Source organism: Lissotriton helveticus, chromosome 12 (assembly GCF_964261635.1).
Source record: "Lissotriton helveticus chromosome 12, aLisHel1.1, whole genome shotgun sequence".
Classification (NCBI taxonomy): domain Eukaryota; kingdom Metazoa; phylum Chordata; class Amphibia; order Caudata; family Salamandridae; genus Lissotriton; species Lissotriton helveticus.
This window is the reverse complement of record NC_136073.1, coordinates 64,149,957-64,174,574: the sequence shown is the minus strand read 5'-3', so window position 1 is coordinate 64,174,574 and position 24,618 is coordinate 64,149,957. Positions and strand designations below refer to the sequence as shown.

The window sequence follows — 24,618 nt, the reverse complement described above, 5'->3', positions numbered from 1 at the left end:
ATATTTGCAAAGGGAGGAGAATTTGAAGAAACATTAGGATAGGTAGGATGTTGAATGGGTCCATGAATTGAATAAACACATGGATGAAAGAGGTCAGAGTGGCCATCAGAGAAATTCAAAATTCTGTCCTTATTATCAGCAGGAAATAAAATTAGTCTATAACTAAATTTCTATAAATAAGGCACATAAAATATCACATTTTAGGCAACGTAAGTCCTCATAGTAACATACAAACTAAGAGAAATGTACTCAAGGGATCATGACGGAAAAGGAATTAGACACAAATATAAAGTAACGCATTACTTTAATAAGATATATTATAAATAAATATACTTTCGTAAATCAGTGACTTAAGTATTGCATATTAAGTACTGAACATATTCCATTGTAAAAAAAGTAATAACTAAACCGATTGTCTCACGCTTCAACCTCTCTAGCATAGTGTACTCATACTCTCCACACACACAACCATCCACCCTCACAAAGCCACACAACACACAAACCCAACCCAAGCATAACAAATGTTAGATCTTTCCACACCCTTTTCCTCTGTCTGTCTTTTTTTCTCTCATCCCCTCTTTCTGTCTCTCCACACACACACACACACACCACAGTGTGGCAAAGATTAATCACACGAGCTGTTCCAGACCTCAGAAAGTGCTTTCACGGAATACAGCACAGCTTTTGCTTTCCACCGACTGGCAAATGATGTAGTCTGGCATCAGTTTATTATCTAAGCGTACCTCCATTCCCTTTGGACTATGACCCTGTAGGTACGTGTATCCATATATAAGCAAATTACCCTTCAGCTTTATGACAGACAGGGGAACAATGATGAGTCGTGGCACGCAAGAGCCCCGCCACACCTGTATTACATACATGAGCAAATACAATTTGATGGAGTTTGACCGGCCCCACGTCAAGCAAACCTGAACTCCACAGCCCCTGGAAGCACTTCCTGCACCCAGAGAGAGACAAGCCTTGCTCCACCGAGGACCGACCTCCAGATCAGCTTCTTCCGTCTCTGAACAGGTGAGCGCAGGATTCCAAAAACAGCACTCACCTTCCACGCGAGGGCTTCTTGACACTCTTGCAAGGAAGGAGCCCCCTTCCATCCCCAGGCTTCGCCAAAGCCCAGCAAGAAGCCTACAGCACCAGTTGGCCAAGACTTACCAGCAGAAGATTTCTGGATTTGGAATGGCAAAATTATCAGTTCCAATCTTTCTTAGCAACAAATAACAAAAAACTTACTTGGATCACGCCTTCGCCTGTTTCGCTAGCTCCATCAAGAAGAGACACTACCTGCAGAAGTGTGGCCTTGTGTAGATTTGCAGACTTTGCCATAAACACCAAAGGATGCGGCCGGTTAAACATCTGGCGTGGTTACTGGTGGTGTATGTAAGCGCCACTGTGTACTACACAGGGTACAGGATGGCACAGCTTCAGAGGGAAAAAGAGGGCATTTGCAAGAGGTAAGTTGTCCTTTTTCAAATTATGTTTTTGTTGATGTGTGGTTTGAGCCCACAGTATTGTCGATTAACTTAAAATAGAAGTTTGTTTTAAAGCTACTTTTGTAAAATGCACTAAAAGTTTTTAATTTCTTAGCAGTTCACTGAGTCCTGTAGACTGCTACAGAGTCACAGCCCTTAGTCAACTATACAAAGAGTAGGGGCAGCTACCCAGGGAGTCAATACATAACTAAATCAGGGAACAACAAGTCACAAAAGGAGGTTTTGTTTTAATATGCTGTCAGGAGGCGGATTTAAAGGTTTATATGAACCGGTGCTTTCGTTAAGCATATTCAGGACGCTTGAAAGTCCAGAAAAGGCCCCAACAAATCCTTAAATATGAGCGAGAAAGTCATAGACTTCCTCTGATTGCATTTGTTGTGTTTTTGGGGGGTGCAGGATGTACAGAAGACAAGGACACAGGTACGATGCTAAACTAGTCTTTCCAACTTGTTCTCTATTTACCACCTGCCTTCACTTCAGGGAAGCTTGTCTCCGCCCATGTTGCCCCTGCATACAAGTACTCCTTCCCTCACTTCCTGTCCTGTCCCTGGGCAGACCCGGTGTGCAGTGTCCTCACCTGATTACACCCCCCCCCCCCTTAAAGAAAACCAACACATTCTCGAAATGAAAGGCTTTGTGTTTAAATGATGACTTCCTGATCTGGGGGCTCCGGTATTGTCTTCAGCCGGTGGTTTTGCTGGAATTGGAAACAATTTACTCCGAGGACCCATTAATTGGGTCAAGGTCAGAGCAAAGGAGGTGGAGTCGGGAGGGGAGAAGTAACCAAAAGCGGATTCAGACAGTCAATGTATTGATTTATTTATTTTTTAAATCTGCTGCAAAACATTGGCAAAAAGGGCAAAATGTGAAGAAAATCTGTTCTAGATCACTTAATTGGTCACAAAGAGACTGCATTTAAAATGTTTTTACTGGGTTAAGACACCTGCTGCAGAGATCATTGTGTGCCCCGTCATTTTCAGGGGATAATAGATAATGAAGGTAAGCTACCTCTGGTAGTTAATGTAGTTCTGGCACTGGTCTGTAGTTTGCTCTGTCACAGTTTCTGTACTCATACTGTAGCACAGAGGGTTAATGTGCTTGCTGCAAAGCACACTGTGTAACATGCAGATCAAAGATTTGTATTATATGTAGATAGCACGGTCGGTTAATGCTTTTGACAAAGACATACTTTTGTTACGTCCAGTTCATAAGCTGCAATCCTACTAATATAGCACCGTGACCTATAAAGCGTCATCAAATAGCACCACGCAAACTGAAATTCATGAGTTTTGATCCTCATGGCTTTTTTCTCAACCTGTTGTTACTTTAAGATTGCAAAGAAGAGTTCCTCTGGATAGTATTAACGTATTTTACTTTCAAAAACTCCAATCACTGCATGACGTTTTAGATCTTGATTTTGTTTTCCTCCCGACCATGCACTCATGTAACATGTAATGTCTATAGGTTTGGACGATGTGTGAATCCTACACCTTGGAAGCCTCATTTACCTGTCACATTTCCAGTACATTTATGTATACAGTAGTATGATTTATTGTCTCTCTCTCTCTGTGAGATGTAAAGCAGTCTGGGGCACTACATTGGGTTGAGTAGTGCTATAAAAGAAAAAACTGAAAAATAAATTAGGGACATTTAGGGCCATATGTATCAACATCCTCATTTGCGATTCTCAACTAACGATTTTTTGCAAATCGCTATTCAAGAATCGCAAAATGCTATGTATGTAGGATTTGCAATACATTTTACGAATTCTACATATTCCTTAATTGCAAATCTTAAATTGTGATTCGCAATTAAGGAGGACTATCTCCCCATTCATTCGTATGAGCCTAGAGGCCCATAGGAATGAACGGGAAGACATTCTCAATTTGCGATTAGCAATTATCGAACCCAAATTGAGAATGCAATTTCAAGGGTGCAGGGGTGTCAAAAGGACACCCTGTTGCACCCCTGAAATAAGCATGGGTGCACATGTGGCACACATACATGCCCTAAGGGCATTTATATGCTTCACATTGCACTTTGAAAAATGCAAAAAAGTGAATTTTTCAAATAAATCACAAATTACCACCAACTTGAAGTTGGTGGTAATTTGTGATTCCTTAAGGCCCAATTGCACTTTTTTGGTGCTTCTTACATTGCATTTAAGGAATTGCAAAATCTGCGAATTTTGGTGTTTGCGGATCTAATTTTGCTTGATACATATGGCCCTAAAATCTTTATTTGTGCAATTTCGCATACAAACTGATACATCAGGAATTCTTGCTTATCATCCCGCAGGTGGCTGTAGTGAGTTAACGGACAGTTTGCAGGGGGGGACTATGGGGCATCACTGGGACTGAAACAACCTTCTCCCAAGGAGCACCCTTGGGTGCACTTCCTGTGTTCCACCATCTATGTGGTATACTGTCATTCTGAAATACCAGAGGGCTCCGGGAGTACACACAGCCGGCGCACATGCCCGTTGCATTCCTGTGGCCCCTGGGTGCAGCATTACGTAGCTAGCGCCAGTGGAGTTCATGAAACTGAGCTAATGGCTAATGGAGCCACTGATCGGACAGCCTCTAGGTCACCAGCCTCCATTATCATCCCATATAACCAGTGGCAGAAGGAACCTCTCCCAGTTTAGCAGCTTAAGCAGAGGCTGCGACTAGGCCTGATACGCGGTGAAATGGGTTCACAAAAACATGATTTAGCAGTACATGGGCCTCTTATGTCTGCAGGGAAAGCGGCAATAAATAACACTGCTAAGAAATACCATGAAATAGAGCTGTGGGCTCTAAAATGGCACAAATAGAGAATGAAACGCAAAAAGAAAAAAAGAAAATAGGGAAAGACAGAGAGAGGAACACATAGGAAAACAATGAGCACAAGAGAGAAAGATATGACCGCAAAAGTTGGGATCGAGAAGAAAAGATGGATAGGTAGAAAGGGGAAATAAACGTCAAAGGAAGGGTGACAGGACAGAAGGAAACGTGAAAGGAAAGATGGAAGTGTGACACGATTGATGAACGGGGGAATAGGTGGATGGAAGAAGGAAATGATTGACTGGTGAAAGTGTGAATGCATGGACAGAAGAATGGACAGGCGGAGAAGAGTGAATGATGGATGATTGAAAGGTGGCTGGATTCATAAACATACTGATGGATGGACAAGTGAAATGATGTACGGCTGGATGGATGGGGCAGTGGGTGGGTAGATGGAAGGATGGATAGATGAATAGATGGTAGAGTAAATGGATGTATAGATGGAAGGAGTGTAAAAGGAACTCTTCTAAGGAGAGTCTCATTTGCTTCCTTTGCACGCTCAGTCTGATTAGAGGTATGTTTCAAGTGGGGGCTATTTTAATTGTCTGGTTACTTCCTTGCATATAACTGCACAGCGGCCCCATTTTGCTCAGATGTTAAATGACATGCTCATTTCCTAAGAGGCGCTTCAAGCACCGGTGGGGCAAGTGTCTGCAATGTGCCAGCTGCACCTCTTTCTCCCGCATTTCAGCAGCTCTCCCTCTGTGGCTCCTCATCAGTCAGCGTCCCCAAAGCGTCCACATCACTGGGAGGACCCCTAAAAGAAACTAGTGAGAGCTGGCCCCGCGCAATCGTCTCCCTAACTCCAAAAGAGGCAACCATTCTAAATCCCAAGTGAGAAGAAAAATAAATAACTAAGCGGGTAACACCCCTTGTTACATTGGTAATCTTCTACCTCACCCCTAGAATCTGAGGTTCGTATTCAGTTTTCTTGCATAGGAAATCATTGGCTTCTGCAATATCATCACAGTGCGAGCAACATAATTATACTTTTAGCAAATCAGATCAGAGTGCTATATAAAACGTCATATTGCCTTAGCATCTAAGCACTATCCCACTACATGAATATCAGTTCTGCCCACTCTGTGTTAATATCATTTGAAGATCGCAGGTTGCAAGAACGGCAGTAAACTATTGTGAATGAATGTAGCACAGTGAGCTAGCAGAACGACCTTGAGAGGCAACATTACTATATCCACATTGGAGATTTGGTTTCGAGAACAAGATGGTGTCAAGACATAACAAGATGTAATGATTCACAGGGCCAGCCACTTATGCCGAATAAGAGAACGGGAGCATAACCAGTGGTCGAAATGGGGGGAAAAAAGTAGGGAAACTGTGGGCGGAGACTCAGGGGGCAGGAATAAGCAGAGGATTGGATTAGTGGGCGGAGTCAGAGGTGTGGCTAGAAATAGCAAAACATACCAATTTTTAGTATTTTTAGAGAGCTTGATATTCACATATACTGAACACATCGGTGGCACTGTGAATGGAAATACAGGGCATGAACTGCACATCTTGTTAGCATTTAAAAGGGGGGATTTGGAGCGAAAGGCAAGAACAAAATCTAACTGAGAGGGAAAACACTGAAAGCAAAAATTGTGCTGATTGTTTAGCTTCTCAGTTTGAATGTAATTGCAAAGTCAAAAATAACTTATCTTGGCAGTTCTATGAAAGCAGCAGAAATATACATTTGATGTGCGTGTAGGCTTAAATCTCTATTTGAAATCTCCAGCTTTTCCAAATGCCATCCCACCTACCTTTAAGAACACTTTTCAGCACACCCATCAAATCACTTAAAGCTTTGCCACCGAGGTCCCAGAGCACCGGCCCAAAATATACATGAAAAGCTCTAACTCTCTTTCAAACTAACCTGCAAGCCAGGTTTTTTGATGCGGCCTCCTTTGACTGAGCGGGGCGTTGAGGAGTAAGTCGCACCTATTAACAAAACACCTATGTTCATCAGACTCTAAGTGGGCAATGGATCTCTCATGTTACCCAGCCCATTAGACACAGATTTAAACACCCGCAATAATGGGTACTACACATTACAAAACAATAACAAAAAAACAGCAGATAAGCCATTCGACATTTTCCGTTTATTTAAAAAAAAAATGCACCAGGTATTTTATTTTCCCAACTTACTTGATGTTTGTGGAGTTCAACCTCAGAGGCAGTCCAGACTCCTCCTGCAGGCCCCGGTACTGAGAAAAGAGCAGAGCTGTAAAGGAGGGGACGGGGACCTCTGGGCAGGCACAGAGAATAATTTCCAGGAGAGGCAGGTGGGGCTGGGTCAGCTTGTCAGTTCTGGCTGGTAGGAGAGCAGATTTACATCAAGTCACAAAGTCCTCAGTGGAGTCCTTTTCTTCTTTCCCAGGTGGCCTCCGTCAGTCTGCGTGACACCAAAGTATCCTGATGTGAGCATTGTATTGGTCACAGTGGGGGCAGGTAGGCAGGGTCCTCACAAAATGAGGTGTGAATCATGGCCTCGCAGCACAGCGCAGGGCCATCAGAGATAGCAGTTTTCGAGCTATGCTACACTGATGGCCCTTTCAGTGTCACTTTGCAGGCCCCTAGACACAGAGGGGAAGGGGAGGAGGTCAGGCACACTGCAGAGGCCTTCCTCAATGTGCACGTTGCACCACACAGGCAGAAAAATCAAGTTGTCATTTTAAAGTAGGGCTATTCCTGCAGTCCGGGAATGCTTTTTTAAAACCAAGAAGTAGGGGAACGGACTAACATAATTTTTAAAAGTAGGGGCACGCCGTGCCCTTCTGATCCCGCCCACTTCTAACACTGAGTACAACACATAAATAAGCAACATTAGTTCCACAGAACCCATTCCATATATATTCAAAATAGTTCTCTCTGTTGATATACGAAATATATTGCTCCATTTATTCTCAAATGTGTATATAAAATGAATGTCAACAAAATTAATTAAAGTCCAGACGGCGCAGTGCTCAAAAGGTGCAGTGGAGTGCTGTATTTACAATGATATATATATACAATGGAATGTCTCAGAATTTTACTCACAACGAAACAGTCCAAAAGGCATTTAATAGTTCCTGTCTGCAACTTAATTGAACAACAGACAACCCCTTCTAAAATTATCGGCGTTTCGACCCTCCAGTCAATTTGTAAGGGTCTCCTGAGGACAAAACATGCTATCTGGCATTTCACCTACCAAGGCTAGAATATTGAGAGAGGCATATTTACTATTAATGCTTTAGAAAAATCTGATCTAATGAAGATCCACTGAATGAATTAAAAACATACCTCCAAGCAGTGTACATCCTTTGCATGTTGCAGTAGTAATTATTGATAATTGATGTCTGAATCAACACTGGAAAGAGTAAAATAAATTTATCAGGGATGCATATGGTATCTGTATTCTCTCTCAATGTTAGCCGAATCATTTCACAAACTATATCACTAATACATAATGGATAATGTGCTAATTTTATGACACGACACGGAGGCCAATATTATGCAATTGCCAGCTCACAAAGCAGCAACAATTAGTAAGAATTTAGAACTTTCAAAACATTCTGAACATCTATATAGTCTAGTAACAGGCAGCCATCTTCCTTCTTTTATTGCTGCTGCTCACCAGATACCTAGACTTTATTTTGTCTCCTCGCAATTATTATGATTAATACTATTCAATGTCTTTTACATATGTACTTTATGTCTAATGACTGTGTATGCTAATTTCTCCTACCTATATGCCTATGAGACCCTGATCTCTTCACTTTAGGTTATTTTCATATTTCTTGTACATTGACTTTCTTCCGGTCTCTCTCAGATCCCAATTCCAGTTTTTATTACTGATTGCCCGTTTTAAGCATTCCGGTCTCTCTCAGACCCCAATTTTCTTTTCTCACTGCCTGTTTTAAATAATACACCTGCGCCCTCCTCCCCTTGCATTTAAAAGACGCGCCTAGATCAACGCGCACTGTCTCCCCTCTCGCAGTCCCACACGCACACTGCACACAGGGGACTCGCTCCCCCGCGTCTTTCAAAGACGCACAGAACTCGGGCACGCGCTGTCAGCACTTTTCGTCCAGATTCACGCGACTAGCCCAGGTACTCCCGATGCGTAATCCAAGGCCCGCAAATACATTTAAATACAAAATTCAATAAAAAAGGCTCACCTCCTGATATTCCTCTCTTTCCCAGTGCAGTCCCTACCCCCAACGGAAGCCTCATTTCGATATGCCCACCTCCCTACAACAGGAAGTAAGCCTCTTTTTCATGACATTAGAGGAAAGACCCTTCCTAAATTTTTGGGCACATCATCAAACCATGACTTCAAACCAAATCGACGGATGTATGATCCTACATCGCGCACTAACACATCGCGCCCCAACACATCGCAACGAATACATCGCAAAGGGCAACACTTTGCCCTCTGTTACATCGCACGCATTTACAACGGCAATGCGTTCATTCCTATTGGCAAGACTGAAACATCGCAGGCGCCTAGATCGCACGTCACGACAACACGTGCTTTGCCTTTTTTATTTGTTAAATGTTGCAAATGAAAACCTTTGACCTTTAAACACTGAGTTAATCTCTATGTTGTGACAGCGAGACCATACCATTATCACAGGACACCATCATGGCATGTGGCGTACTTGTATAAAGCTCTGTACTCTGATAGAGCAAAGGACAATGAATACCCCCAAACAAGATACACATTAAGGGCTAGATGTAAGTCGGTCGGTAACGGCCGAAAATCGGTATTTTCGGCCGTTACCGACCGGTAAATCTGATTTGGTATGTAGGGCCCAGTATTTTACAGAATCGGTAAATTTACCGATCGGTAAATTTACCGATTCTGTAAAATACCGAATCGGTATTCATACCTATTCGGTATTTTTGATATGTAGGTGGGACTCTTCTGAGTCCCACAACCCTTACCGATCCGGTATTTTACCATCAAATATATTTGATGGTAAAATACCGATTCAGGTGTGCATGCACATGTGTGCATGCACACCTGTGCCATATGACAGGCAGACCTACCCTTAGGGCAGGTTTGCCTGCCACATGGCCCCCAAATCTTTTTTGGGGGTGCTAGAGGGTGTCAAAGTGACACCCCCTGCACCCTTGTCAAAATCTGTATTTACCGAATCGGTAAATACCGACCGGTAATGCCCCATTCATTCCTATGGGCTTCAAAGCCCATAGGAATGAATGGGGCATTACCGGTCGGTATTTACCGATTCGGTAAATACAGATATTTACCGATTCGGTAAAAGGAACATCTGGATGTTCCTACATCTCCACCCCTTAGATTTACCGATTTTTAATTACCGAATCGGTATGATTCGGTAATTAAAAATCGGTAAATCTATTTTACCTACATCGGGCCCATAGTCTTTTGACGCATCCACCTATAAACCTAAAACAAACAGATTACATTCTCCTTTCGCACTAACTCACACAGGCCATCACGAATGTAAGCAGTGTACAATGTCTTCTTTACTAACGACACACAACCAAGCACCAACGAAGTAAGAATGACTATCAAACTAAGATTTCTCCAGTTCAATCGATGGCTTTCCGCGATGCACACAAAAGAACGCCCAGAAAATGAATGAGCTGAGATACTAAAACAATGTTTCCCAGTGTCATACAGCGAGTTGTCTGATCATTTATGAAGTTGTATTCTGATTGGATGCAGGGTCCTGCTCTTTTACCTGTCGCTCCTTGCCCCTTCCTTCTCTTTATTGCCTTGCATACTCCTCCTATAAAGAACAGTCTACCCTGCTTTAATATTTACTGTCAAAATAACGACGAGGATCAATTTATTAACAGAAATGTATCAATATTTCGTAACAAGCATTTGCAATATTCATTTATGAATATTAATATTACTAATAGTATCACCCAAAGTTTCCAAATATTTAAAAATACACAATACCTTGAACGAAGGTTCTGTAAAGGGCAATGTTTCAGATAAAGTACGTAGTTAAAATTTGTGCAGTAAAGCTATTATGTCAGAATTAAACATTGCCCTTTTATCATTTTTATCATCTATGCAATATAATGTTAACATTAAGCATTGCTCTTTTATCATTTGTATCATCTATATAATATTTACTATTTAAAAATACACATTACACGTTGAAGTCACTTCCCTCGACGTGACCAGCTCTTTGCATGTTGAAGTGACTACCACGCATCTGTCATCTGTAATCTGTGAAGCATCTGTCACTGTCACTTTAAACATTGGTCTTTCATCATTTGTATCATCTATGTAATAGTTAATAATTAAAACATTCCGTCTATGTGATATTTGTAGCATCTGTCATCTGTACCCTGTGAAGCATCCGTCACTGTCACACAGCATAAAAAAGTTCTGTTAGGTCATCTGTAACCTGTGAAGCATCTGTCACTGTCACGCAGCATTAAAAAGTTACTATAGTCACTTTAAACCTTGCCTTTTTATAATTTTTATCATCCCTTCATGCATCCATTCATCCATCCACCACCCAGCCACCCACCCATCCATCCACCCATCTATCCATCATTCATGCATCCATCCACCCATCATGCATCCACCCATCATGCATCCATCCACTCATCATGCATCCATCAATCCACCACCCAGCCACCCACCCACCCAACTATCATTCATGCATCCATCCATCCATCATTCATGCATCCATTCACCCATCCATCACCCAGCCACCCACATCATGCATCCATCCACCCACCACCCAGCCAGGCACCCATCCACCCATCATTCATGCATCCCTCCACCCATCCATCGATCCATCCACCCATCATTCATGCATCCCTCCACCCATTAACCGTGCACCCACCCACATCATGCATCCATCCATCCATCCATCACCCAGCCACACACCCATCCATCCGCCCATATTTCATGCATCCATCCATCCATCATGCATCCACCCATCATGCATGCATCATGTAGGCATGGGGGAGACATTTTCTGCAAGGATTGAATTAATAAATATAATGAAAAAGTTTCCCACACGTTGTCATTGCTAGATACGAGGCTCGAACCTTGTTTTCCAGCACGAAAGTCGGCCGCGCTAACCGTCAGACCACAGCCTCTCCCCTTGTGTGTGGCCCTGCAGTTTTCACATCTTGTGATCCTGCCTCCTTATTACACGACATTCTTTAGATTCCTCTCGATATTTTGCTTGTGTTTGAATAATACCCACTATTTCTTCAATGCCGCAATGAAAATACTTCTTTTTGCAGGCAGGAATGAAAAAAACCTTTTTGAGTGTGTGATTTATAGCCACTATTTCTTCAATGCCGGAATACTCTCGATATTATGCTTGTGTGTGATTTATAGCCACTATTTCTTCGATGCCGGAATGAAAATACTTCTTTTTGCGAGGCAGGAATGAAAAAAATCTTTGTGGGCCCATTAAACAGTGTCCTTTCACACACGTTGTCATCGCTAGCGATGTAATTGCTAGCGATGTTTATGTCAATGCGATCCGATAGCATGCGTCCCGATAGCATGCGTTGCGAAGCCGTCGGCGATGTAATAGTCGCGTTGCAATGGCATCGCGATGTAATGCCTTCGTTGTAACGGGTATTTCCCCCTAGAAGAGCTTGAACCTGATCAGGTTGAGTTTCTTGGGACAGGGGGAGCCTCAAGGGCAGATCTGGGGCAGGCTCAGTTAACTTGTCCTTCTCTTGAACCCCTCAGACAGCAGGCTGCTGCTGAGGCTGCTGGGAATGCTCAAGGTACCCATAGAGTGTATTGGGATGATGGGCTCCTTTATTCAGAGGCTAGAGACCCCAAGCCTGGTGCTTCCAGGAGGTTGGTTATACCTCTGCAATTTAGGGGTTTCCTTCTTACCTTGACCCATGATATTCCCTTAGCAGGACATCTAGGCCAGAACAAGACTTGGGACAGGCTTGTCCCTCACTTTCACTGGCCCCATATGTCAGAAGATGCCAAGGAGTTTTGTCGCTCCTGTGTGACCTGCCAAGCCAGTGGCAAATCAGGTGTCACAACAAAGGCCCCCCTCATACCACTACCTGTGGTGGGGGTACCCTTTGAAAGAGTGGGGATAGACATTGTTGGCCCAATGGACCCCCAAACAGCATCTGGGCACAGATTTATACTGGTGGTAGTCGATCATGCCACCAAGTATCCAGAAGCTATTCCCCTGAGGACCACAACAGCACCTGTTGAGGCAAGGGCCCTACTTGGAGTTTTCTCCAGAGTGGGGTTTCCAAAGGAGGTTGTCTCTGACAGAGGTGCAAACTTCATGTCAGGATATTTGACTGCTATGTGGAAGGAGTGTGGTGTTAATTACAAATTCACTACACCCTACCATCCACAGTGCAATGGGCTTGTTGAAAGGTTCAACAAGACCCTAAAAGGGATGATAAAAGGGTTACCTGAAAAGCTTAGGCGAAGATGGGACATCCTTTTACCCTGCCTTCTGTTTGCTTACAGAGAGGTCCCACAAAAGGGGGTTGGCTACAGCCCATTTGAGCTTTTGTTTGGGCATCCTGTAAGGGGACCCCTGTGTCTTGTGGGGGAAGGAAGGGAGTTACCACTCAAAAAGCCTAAACAAGATATAGTGGACTATGTACTTGGTCTCCGCTCCAGGATGGCTGAGTATATGGAGAATGCTTCCAAAAACCTTGAGGCTAGCCAAGAACTTCAGAAAGCTTGGCATGACCAAAAGGCTGTTCTGACTGAGTACCAGCCAGGACAGAAGGTGTGGGTGTTTGAGCAAGTGGCCCCAGCAGCACTCCAGGACAAATGGTCTGGACCCCACACCATTGTTGACAAAAAGAGAGAGGTCACCTACCTTGTGGACTTTGGCACGCCTAGGAGCCCCCACAGGGTGCTCCATGTCAACAGATTGAAGGCATATGTGGACAGGGCAGACATTGGCTTGCTCATGGCTACAGATGGGGAACAGGAGGAAGAGAGTGACCCTCTCCCAGACCTGTTGACTCAGAACCCTGATGATGGTTCAGTTGATGGAGTGGCCTTGGCAGGCAGCCTCACTGACCAGCAGCACTGGGACTGCAGACAAGTTCTACAGGCCCATAGACATATGTTTTCATTAACACCTAGTCAGACTAACTGGTGCACCCATGAGGTGGACACTGGTGACAGTCTGCCTGTAAAGAGTAAGATCTACAGGCAACCTGATCATGTCAGGGGCTGTATAAAGACTGAGGTGCAGAAAATGCTTGAACTGGGAGTAATTGAGCCATCAGAGAGCCCCTGGGCCAGCCCAGTAGTCCTTGTACCAAAACCTCACACCCAAGATGGTAAGAGAGAGATGAGGTTCTGTGTGGACTATAGAGGTCTCAATGCTGTCACTAGGACAGATGCTCACCCAATTCCAAGAGCAGATGAGCTCATTGATAGATTGGCTTCTGCCAAGTTTCTGAGCACATTTGATTTGACAGCTGCCTATTGGCAAATCAGGTTAGCTGAGGATGCCAAGGCCAAAACTGCTTTCTCAACCCAGGAGGTCATTATCAATTTGTGGTAATGCCCTTTGGTTTGAAGAATGCACCTGCAACTTTCCAAAGGTTGGTGAACCAAGTCCTTGCTGGGTTGGATGACTTTTGTGCAGCTTATCTGGATGATATTGCTGTCTTCAGCTCCACCTGGGAGGATCACCTGATCCACCTGAAGAAGGTTTTAGAGGCCCTGCAAAAGGCAGGCCTAACTATCAAGGCCACAAAGTGCCAGATAGGGCAGAGTAAGGTTGTGTACCTGGGCCACCTTGTAGGTGGGGGCCAGGTTCAACCACTTGAGAGTAAGATCCAGACTATACAGGACTGAGCTCCTCCAACCACCCAGACACAGGTCAGAGCTTTCTTGGGCCTGTCTGGGTACTACAGAACATTTGTCAAGAATTATGGGTCCATTGTGACACCACTCAATGACTTGACCTCAAAGAAAATGCCAAGAAAGGTTCAGTGGACAGTTAGCTGTAAAAAGGCATTTGATGACCTGAAGAAGGCCATGTGCTCTGCACCTATCTTAAAGAGTCCTGACTACTCCAAAGAGTTCATTGTCCAAACAGATGCTTCTGAGTTGGGGGTGGGAGCTGTGCTTTCAAACTTAATGTAGTTGGTCAAGACCAGCCCATTGCTTTTATTAGCAGAAGGCTGACCCCTAGAGAGAAACTGCATCCAGGATAGCCACCATAGTTAGCAGACTACCTCTCTTGGAGTGACCATGGGACAAAAGACAAGGTAACATTTCTGGTTATGCTTGTCCGTTTTAAAGTTGAAGGTTCCACTCAGGAGTTAGGATAGTAAGGATTGTTGTTTTATCTTTCACAGGACTGAACCCTCCAAGGTCCTGAGGAGAATCCCCACAACTAAGGGGCTTCGAAACGCGTCGACCCTCTTTTTATTGCAAGGCCAATCTTGTGATAATGTTATTGTAAAAACATCTAGATTGTAAAAAGGTTTTGATGGCCTTATAGATGATTAATCTGATGTCATGAGAAATAATTTTAAAAAAAAACAATATTAGTACCCCACCACTTATAATAATAATAGGTTCTGTTGAGGCTATTCACGCTCTTTTTTCTACTAAATTCTTTTTTTCCCTTTATCTGTATTTCCATTTTTGTTTGTTCACCCTTGAGTGCAAGACATTTGCGCATGACAGTTTCACAGAATAAATGACAGATGACAAATGAGTTGTATGAGTGACGCCCATTTCGATTTTTTTCTAGTGCTTGTTGTCTCTAGCTTTGTTCTTCACACACCACTATTTCGAGAATACCTTTTAATGTATCTCCCTCTCACCTTGTTTTGTCCAATTTAGAGAACTTTTTTGAAAATGACAAAATATTTCTGAATAGATAAAAAATTAAAAAGATTAAGACAGACACATTCTGGTTTGTGTTTATGCAACAATTGTTTAAAGTCATTGTGCATTGAAAACATATGAACTTATATCGCAGTACTGGCACTTTGTTTTGTTGAGAATGATACTTGGCGCAGCCTTACTGCACTTCAGCCAAACCCTTTTGTTGTTTCTTCATGGGACAAAAGAGCATGCTCTTTCCGGCGCGACCTGTTTTGTTCCAAACGTTGCCGGAGACAGATGCAGGGAGTCTCCTGCGCTGTATACACACCATCCGGAAGGGGCGCATGGGAATTGACATGTATCTGCACAACTAACAGGTAGAAAAGTGACACTTGGGATCTTTTAAGAATGTGGCCAGTTGTGGGATTTACGACTTATTCGTGGCACACTAGGTCCATGAAGGGATGTTATACAAACGATAAGGGGGGTGCGTGTATAACTACTGCAATCTACACACTTGCTGATAGGAAGAGCACATACTGGAGCTTTGCTGTTGTAGCCAATTTTGGAAGTTTCGCCTATTGTTGGCACACTAGGTTCATAGAGGGATGCATACTTGTTTGCTTCACTTCCCTGTCCATCAAAATCAGCAACAAAATCAAATCAAAAATTTTAATTAATCAGTTTATAAAAACAAACCATAAAAGATACAATCACACAGCACAACAATTCATTAAGACGATAAACTTTTCCCTTTTTGCACAGTACTAGATAAAAAGTTGGTCACATAAAAACAAGTCTTCACATCAGATAATAGTATTAATAAAAACAGGATGGATGAACTTGAGTAAATTGGGTTCCAGCCGACAGTGAGAGAATAAAAGATTTGTGCTGTTTTATAAGGAAAGCACAAAACATTACATAGTGCAACATGTCCTGAGGTGAACCATGATCACATTTACAGGGAGTAAAAGCAGATTCAAAGGCACTCTCACAGGGAATAATCAACAAATGATAACTAAGGTTAAGTCTGAGGCGAGTCAATAGGAAGCAATCTTTTAAAACCAAATGGTTAAAACTTTTCCCAGGATAAAGTCAAACATTACTAGAGGAGACACGCTGTAACTGTAAAATACCCTCCAGATAACCAAAACCAAGTTCCTTGTGAGTTAATGAAAACTGAAGACCTCTGTGGAATGCATAAAAATGCTTCTCAAAAATGTATCCTCTGTTACTGAAAAAACATAGGTGTTTTCATTCCCACATATTTCACTCCCATAGGCAGGAACTGGGACACACTTGGGACACTATAAATACCAAGCAGATTATTTTTTGGCGATGGAAATCTTGTTATTGCAATTAGAAACATATGACGGCGGTATTCAGCACATTTGGCATCAAATCTTAGAATATATGGCATTACAAATGTCAGGACATTCATTTTGCATTGTCATTCCACTTCTTTTGTATCCCTAAACCTAGGACTCAATGGCATAACTACATCACGTTCACCCTTTATCCTCCACCATCTAGGGAATTCTATTAACAGGCAAACAGACCCTTCCCCTACTCTCGTTCCAGCACCCCTACATTTTTGCCAATTTATGCGGACAACCTCTACTCTCATACACCGCCCTCTCCGCCTGCATGCACAAACCCATATTGGTTTTCCAATCACTCAGTGCAGGTTCCAAGGCCGCCCTCCATCTTCATGCTATGTTACGCTTAGCCACCATGAGGCCTAGTGTAACCTGCAATCGCTCCCCCGCCGTTCAGTCAGTTGTTTCCCAAATATTCAGTAGATACCATTGATGCACGACTTCTAAATTTTCCCCACATAGAGTCATCCTACAGGTTGTGAATGCACCCCAGTCGTTTCGAATCACCGGGCAATGGGAAACAACCTTTACTATGCAACTTTTACATTGCACTACCATTACAACGCAGTCATTACATTGCAGTCATTACAACGCATACCATTACAACGCATAGTACCCTTACACTATCCAACACTTACCCTACTGTTGCACTCACTGGAGTTAGAATAGTAATTTTTACCCCTACACTAGCCAACACTTACCCTACTGTTGCATCCCCTGGAGTTAGAATAGTAATTTTTACCCCTATACTATCCAACACTTACCATAAATGCAATGTAATGGTGTGCGTTGTAATAGTATGCGTTGTAAAGGTAGTATGCGATGTAATGGAAAGAGTTATAAAGGTAGTTTCTTAAAATTCGATGTTGTGTCATGCGATGTAGTGGAATGCGTTGTAAAGGATGTTGCGATGTAAAAAATGTGTTGTAAAGGCATGCGTTGTAAAAGTATGCGTTGTAACGTCATACAACCCCGGGCAATACCACCATATGTGTAAAAACATTCCCATTTGGCTGCAACCCCTGGGACATTGCGTTGAGTCTAGTCTGCCTATCTTAACCAATGTTACGCTTGTATAATATGTCCTATGTAATATTTTCAGCTGGACTAACCTGAAACAGGACCTTATAGCCACTTCACTAGGAGAAGCCAGCGCCTCCAGACACTCATCACCACCCAGTTGCCCAAGGCCTTCCATCAATTTATCACGTAGTTTCTCCAAAATGTCAGAGGAGTTGTACAGTATCTTGCAATACGTCAGGGCCTTCCTCTGTAGGTAGTCGTCTAACAAACTATCTTGCAGCGGGGAAGAATCTGGAAGATCTGTCCCCTTTGGAATTGCTTTCTGTAATGCATGTTGCATCTGGAGATATTGGAAGGTTTCCGTAAATGCCAGATCAGGCAGATTCTTGATAGGTTTGTGTCTAAGTCTATTAGCAAAATCAAAAACTGAAGCAATATTCCCAGTAAAATTGATGCTTCTAGCAGATAACAGGGAGGACAACGACAAAGAGGAATCAAATTGGACACCAAGATAAGGAAAGGATAGAACCTGATAAATAGTATTATCTTAAATCTTAGAAAGTCTTGATTTAGTATGCATTGGTCCTATCACCATAATGTGAGATTTGGAAAATGTGTCCTAAAGTCAAGTGTGTCCATAAAAGAAGTAAAAGAAATAGGCAGATAATCCAAACCCAGAGCAGTTCTAGCAATAAGGATGGTGTTGTCCGCATAAAGCCATACCAAAATGGACCGATTGTCAATCTGCGGCACATCAGCGCCACACTCAATTAATGCCCCCCCTCCAAATTGTAAATGTAGAGGGAAAAAAGAAACTGGGCCAATGTACATCCTTGACGGACACCCCGCTTCAGATAAAAGTGATCAGTGCATTGCCCCGTGCCCCAAAGCAAGCAGAAGCAGACACATTAAAATGAAGCTCACATAAAAGAGAAACTAAATTCATTTCCACCCCAAGTTGCACCAAAATATCCCACAGTTTGTCCCTATTGACACTATCAAAAGCAGTGCTCAAATCTGTAAAGGCCAGATGTAACATGCCTTGTTTGGCCACAAACTATTTGTAGCTAATCAAATTGAAATTGAGACATTGGTCTACAGTCCCTAAGCCAGGCTGAAACCCATACTGGAAATCAGATAGAATGCAACCGTCAGCAGCCCAATTCATGAGTTTGTTCAAAACTACTCAACCAATGATGTTAACAGCAGAACAAATCAAGGAAGTAGGGCAGAAGCATTTGGGGTCGTGGAATGTGTGGAATGTTTGCCCACCGCATTAGGTGTGGAATGTTTGCCCACCGCATTTTGATAGAGGATGATGAAAGGGTAGCAAAGTGATACGTTTGCTTTAAAAACATCTACAGGGACTCCATCGGGGCCAGACACATTGTTAAAAGGTGGCATCTGTATAGCCTCAGACACCTCATCATGAGTGAATATACCAAGGGCATTGTGCGCAGGTGATGCAGGAAAATTACAAGATGCAGAAGTAGGGATGGGTTCAGAGTAAATAAGCTTTAAATGTTAAACCCGCAGCTCATGTGAAATAGAGCCATAAATTGTAGTAAGCAATCTCAAAATATCGAAATCAGAAAGGTCATTACTCAAACACAGCTCAAATTCAGGGTGGCAGTCTATAAACAGTTTAAAAAGAAAAGTATCCAGGATCACATTTTTCCATTCAAAGACACCACTCCTTGGAACTAGAGACAATGTTATGTAGAGTACAGCGCTTAGAAGGAGTATTATCCAAGTCCCAACAGAAAAAAGCTGTATGGGATTATGATCACTCATGGGGCACCAGATTATCTCACAGCTAGACAGAAAATGAACCATAGGTGAAGAAATAAACATATATTTTTATCACACTACCAGACTCTTTTCCTATAAAAGTAGGAATAACCACATCAGATATGGTATTGGTCGGTGCAGTTGAGATGGCGCTAAGATATATTCCGCTAATAATAGGTTCATAAAAGACCCCTCGGGTGAGTGTACGAAATGTACAACATCAAAAGAGAGGTCACTACCCATTACATGTTGCATTAAGCATCTTTGGATGAAAGGGTGTAAATTAAATTCTATAGCAAGACTGGTGAAATTACTTCCTAACAGGGATTCGGATAAGCCATCCAAAAAGCTTTTCGAAGCCTGCTCTTGACCTAGGCCTCCTGTCTGTGGTAATGCATTATAGAAGTTAATCAACAAAATGGAGGGAAGGATGGGAAACGTCAGTATATGTGCAGCTATATTAGGAGAACTGGCAGATAATACTTTAATAGAACAACCTAGAGAAAACATTCCCCACATTCCTGAACACCATAATGCAGGACATCACACCTTCTCGCCCTTTACACATTTGCGACCCAAGAAGAAATAAAAGAAAACTTAAATATAGATACATTGGTCACTTATAAAGAAAAGATACAAAGCATGTATTAGAAAATGTGGTCTTTGAAGAACATAACAATCCTTCCTGTAGAAAGGAGAAGAAGCTTGCATTAACAAACGCAGTCTTGTAAGCGGCGAGGAATACTTCTTAAAGGAAGTGGTCTAGAGCCCCTTTGTCGTGCAACAGGCTTCTCCACTTCCGAGCCCGTATTAAGATCAGTACTAGCTCTAGAGTCAGTATCAAGATCAGTACTAGCTTGAAACTTTGCCACTCTACTTAAATTCCAAATCCTGTAGTCACTGTTCTTCACCACATTTTTAAAAACCTTAATAAACTTAAATTGGGGACTGAATTTCAATTTGCCTCCACCTTTCCTTGGAGACTTAATGTTGAACCAGTCCCCCACGTTAACCACTGTACTCTTCACCGCCTTCCTCTTATCATACCAGATCTTTCTTTTTTCCATTATCTTCTTTTCTCTCTTGCTCTCCAGCCCTCTGACTGCCCACCATTTCATTAACCAAAGTTCTCTCCCTCCCTTTAAATAAATGAGATGGGGTCTCACCAATGGACGAATGCGATGTGAACCTATACTCGTGAACCTTCTTTCTCATGGCAACAGCTTGTTTCATTAAGAACCTTAACAAACCTTTCCACCACTCCATTGCTTTGTGGATAGTATAGTGCATGATCCCTCTGGAGCTAAAAAATTCTTCCATCACTGTCGACGTGAACTGAACACCATTGTCTGACAAGTGCGGTAAAGGGAAACCCTCCCGTTCAAAGAGCTCTTCTAAGAATTCAATCACCACACCAGATTCAACAGAGTTAATCTCCTTGATATCAGGCCAAAGGGAAAACATGTCAATGCATAGAATCACATATCGATCCTGAGACTTAAACTTCACAGGACCCAAGATATCAACTGTAATGTCTGTCCACGGACCAGTAGCCTGTTCTCTCATGGTCATGGGCTGAGTCCTTCACTTCAATACTCTTCTCACAACACCCACTCTCTGCGCATTCACTCACCACCCTCTCCACATGCATGTCCATGGCGGGAAACCACTAAGCTTCTCTGATCCTTTCCTTTGTCTTGGCTATTCCCACATGTGAAGCATGAGCATTCTTCATTAACATTTCTCTCAGTTTGTGAAGTGCAACTAACTTATTGCCTCGCATAAGAAGGCCATCCACCACTGCCAGGTCTTCCCAGACTTGCCAAAAACCTTTGAGAACCTCCACACAGTCTTTCTTCTCACACCAGCCACCTGTGACCTCAGTCATGATTTTCTGCAAAACCAAATTGTTGAGCAGATGGTCCCGCCACTCACTCTCGGATATCAACCCTTCACTAATCTTGCACACGTTGATTTCTTCCTCCAACTCCTGACCGCCAACCACTCATTTTTATCTGTCGCTTCATAATCCTCAGCCGCAAGTCTCGAAAGACAGTCAGCCATAATTTTACTGGATCCAGGTAAGTAGGAAATGTTGAATTCAAATTCTTGTAGAGCAACAACCCACTTCCGTATTCTATGTGAGATGAAATCAATACCCTTATTGGAAAACACCTCTCTTGGGGCCCGATGTAGGTAGCCAAATACCGGTCGGTAAGGGCCGAAAATCGGTAAAATCGGCCATTACCGACCGGTATCAGTGCAACGAGATGTATGTCACAAAAAACGTACCGAATCGGTAAATACCAGTCGGTAAAACACCGAATCGGTATTACACGATTCGGAATTTACCGAATACATATTCTCCGATTCGGTAAATAAGAAATGCTAAGTTACCGAATTGGTAAATACCGAATTCATATTTACCGAGTCGGTAAATAAGAAGTGGTAAAAAAGGCCATTTGAGATGTAGCAAAGTCAGGAAATACCGAATTTCGTGAAATTCGGTATTTAAGAGTCGGTAATTAACATGGATTGGGATCAGGTAGAAACCAGGAACAGGATATATAAGAAGCTCCCAAAATGCAACAGTACACCCACAATGGCGGCCTTCTACGTAATTGCAAGGCGGCTACGGATACAGGCAGCAGGCGAGAGGGTCTGGCTAAGGGAGGAGCAGGTATATAGGCAGAGGATCACCCTCTTCCAACTCACTGAAGCTGAGATCCTGCAAAGGTACCGACTGCACCCCAGAACAATCCTGGACTTGATCAGGGACCTCCACCCATATCTGGAACACCCAACCCCAAGAGCACACGCCGTCCAACCCCATGTACAGGTGCTCTGCTGCCTACACCTTCTTGCCTCTGGGAGCTACCAGCACCTGATAGCCACTGTAGGTGGAGTGTCCCAGAGCTGCCTGTCACGCTTCTTCAGGAAATTCCTAAACGCCATGATGCAGAGGATGGAGCACTACATTGAGTTCCCTGAGACACCTACAGAACTAGCAAGGACAAAAACCGAATTCTATCAACTTGCACAGTTCCCGCACATAATAGGCTGCATCTATGGTACGCACATCCCATTATGCCCACCTGCAGCAACTGAGCACATTTACAGAAACCGGAAGTCCACACATTCAATCAATGTGCAGGTGATCTGCAACGCTAGCAACATAATAACGGACATTGTAGCCAAATATCCTGGGAGTACCCACGACTCCTACATCTTCACCAACAGTGGGATATACAGACGCCTTGTTGCTGGTGATTTTGGTGATGGATACCTGCTGGGTAAGTATGTGTGAGACACCCTGACAGTTCATGCAGAAGGAGCACTCCTGAGTATGTGAATAATCTTATTATCCTTTCCCACCCAGGTGACAGTGCATATGCCCTGCGTTCATTTGTGCTCACCCCCTACCTGAACCCATCCACCAGGAGTGAAAGGCGTTATAACCTGGCACACAGAACAACACGTTGCGTGGTGGAACGTACATTTGGGCTGCTGAAAAGTAGATTTAGGTGCCTCCATAAGAGTGGAGGTGCACGGCAATACACGCCAATTATCTGTTGCAAGATAATTGCGACCTGCGCCATGCTGCACAATCTTGCCACCAAGGAGGGCACAGAGATAGAACTCACATATCATGAGGACATTGATGATGGGACAGTACAAGCAGATCACAATGCAGCAGGAGCAGCACCAGCAACAGATGGTTGACTGCAACGTGCTGAAATTACCAACAGATACTTCTAATTGAGCGATGAGACACAGCCATGTCCAGTGATTGGAACACTCACTTTAATGTACACAACTGCACCTTCCAAACAAACAATAATCAAATTAAATGCACCTTGCACAATGTTTTGCCAAAGTTTCCTCACTTTGACCTGTCCTGTGATCAATAATTATTTCAATGCTTGCGCTTACGCATGCTGTTTTGCGAGGCACGGGGCTGGGGGTCTACATGTGAAGTGGTGCCGGTGTCTTCGGCATGGAGTCTGCTGCTCCTACGTATGTCCTGAACCGGCGTGCTGGACCCACTCCTGCTCGTTGTCTCCTCAGTGTCCCCAACAACCATGTTGCCACCTGTTGCTGTCAGCTGGGTCAGCATTGCCTCCATTGCTGAGGTCACCCTCCCCATCCCCCAGGACAAGTCACTGCAGCAGTGAACAATGTCAGTCTGCAGATTGACAGAGCGGCAACACTACAGGGTGGTGGAAGTTGTCAAGCGGTTGATCGACTGATTGAGCAGCCTGACCTCGCGCCTATACCTGTGCCTCTCTTCTTGGACACTTTGCAGCCTGTCACAGAGGGTGCCCATGCGCTCCTCCATGCCCCTCACCCCCTCTGCCATGGACTCCATCAATTTGCCCATGGCCTCCATTCCCCTTGCCATGGCACCTATCCCCCGATCGATGTCCGACATCCTGGTATTCAGGATGCGCACCTGCCGGTGAACAGCCATGATGCCTCTGGCCTGCATACGCTGACTTTCACCATTGTGGCTTCAAGCCCAGCGAAGACACCATGCACATCCTGCCCCTCATCCTGCTCTCGTGCCCTACGGACACGGTCACCTGCACGGCCAGATCCCTGTGAGACAAGTTGTCCAGCGTGGCCAGACATTGTTGGTGTAGTAGGTCTGGGAGCCACTACCACTTCCTCATCAGAGCTCTCCAGTATCCGTAAAGGTGGGACATCCTGCCTCCTTGGCCTCACGCGCACTGGGGACCCTGAGCTGGGTGTTGTAGCTCCTGCTGGTGCTGGCTGAGTCTGTGTGTCAACAGCAGGGGCGAGAGTGGCTGAGCAGTGGTGTCGTCCTCCATTGCTGTGGGTGCCTGGGGTGTGGATGTTTCCTCAGGGACAGTGCTAGGTCCAGCAGTGTCTTTTGCCTTCTCCCGCGCTGCCGATGTTGTGGCACTACACTCCCCTCCCAGCGCTGCTCTGCGCGATGACTCTCCTGTGAACAGACATGGACAATGATCAGCTGCCTGTTTTCCCAACACAGATTCCTAAGACATATTAGCATTTGCCTAGACTGTTTGTGCATGGGGAGTGTGGCATGGCATGCAGGGTTCGGTGTTGGCAGCTTTGATGTATGTACCTATGACTACAACTACCATGATGCATTGTTGGGGACTACAGTCATGTGTGCTGGATTGTGAGTGATTCACCCACATTGGGGAAGGGGCCTGGGAATGGGTGGGGTACATGTCCATGCATCTTACCTTTCTTACTTGCAGCTCTGGCTGAGCTATCAGCATCCCCGATCCCATGTA

General features: G+C 43.8%; 1 protein-coding gene across 2 annotated transcripts in view; it reads left to right on the top strand.

Annotated features, from left to right (window-relative positions):
* LOC144799022 (alpha-2,8-sialyltransferase 8F-like) overlaps window positions 1-24,618 on the top strand; it is a 654,797-nt gene that overhangs the window by 308,665 nt on the left and 321,514 nt on the right. Inside the window, exon 1 of one of the 2 annotated variants that reach the window (XM_078670180.1) lies at window positions 821-1,472. The exons of the other annotated variant lie outside the window; for it this stretch is intronic. Coding sequence (XP_078526306.1) covers window positions 1,357-1,472 — 116 coding nt within the window. The 5' untranslated portion in view covers window positions 821-1,356. Of the gene's footprint in view, window positions 1-820; window positions 1,473-24,618 lie in introns of those variants that run through there. 2 annotated transcript variants of the gene reach the window in all.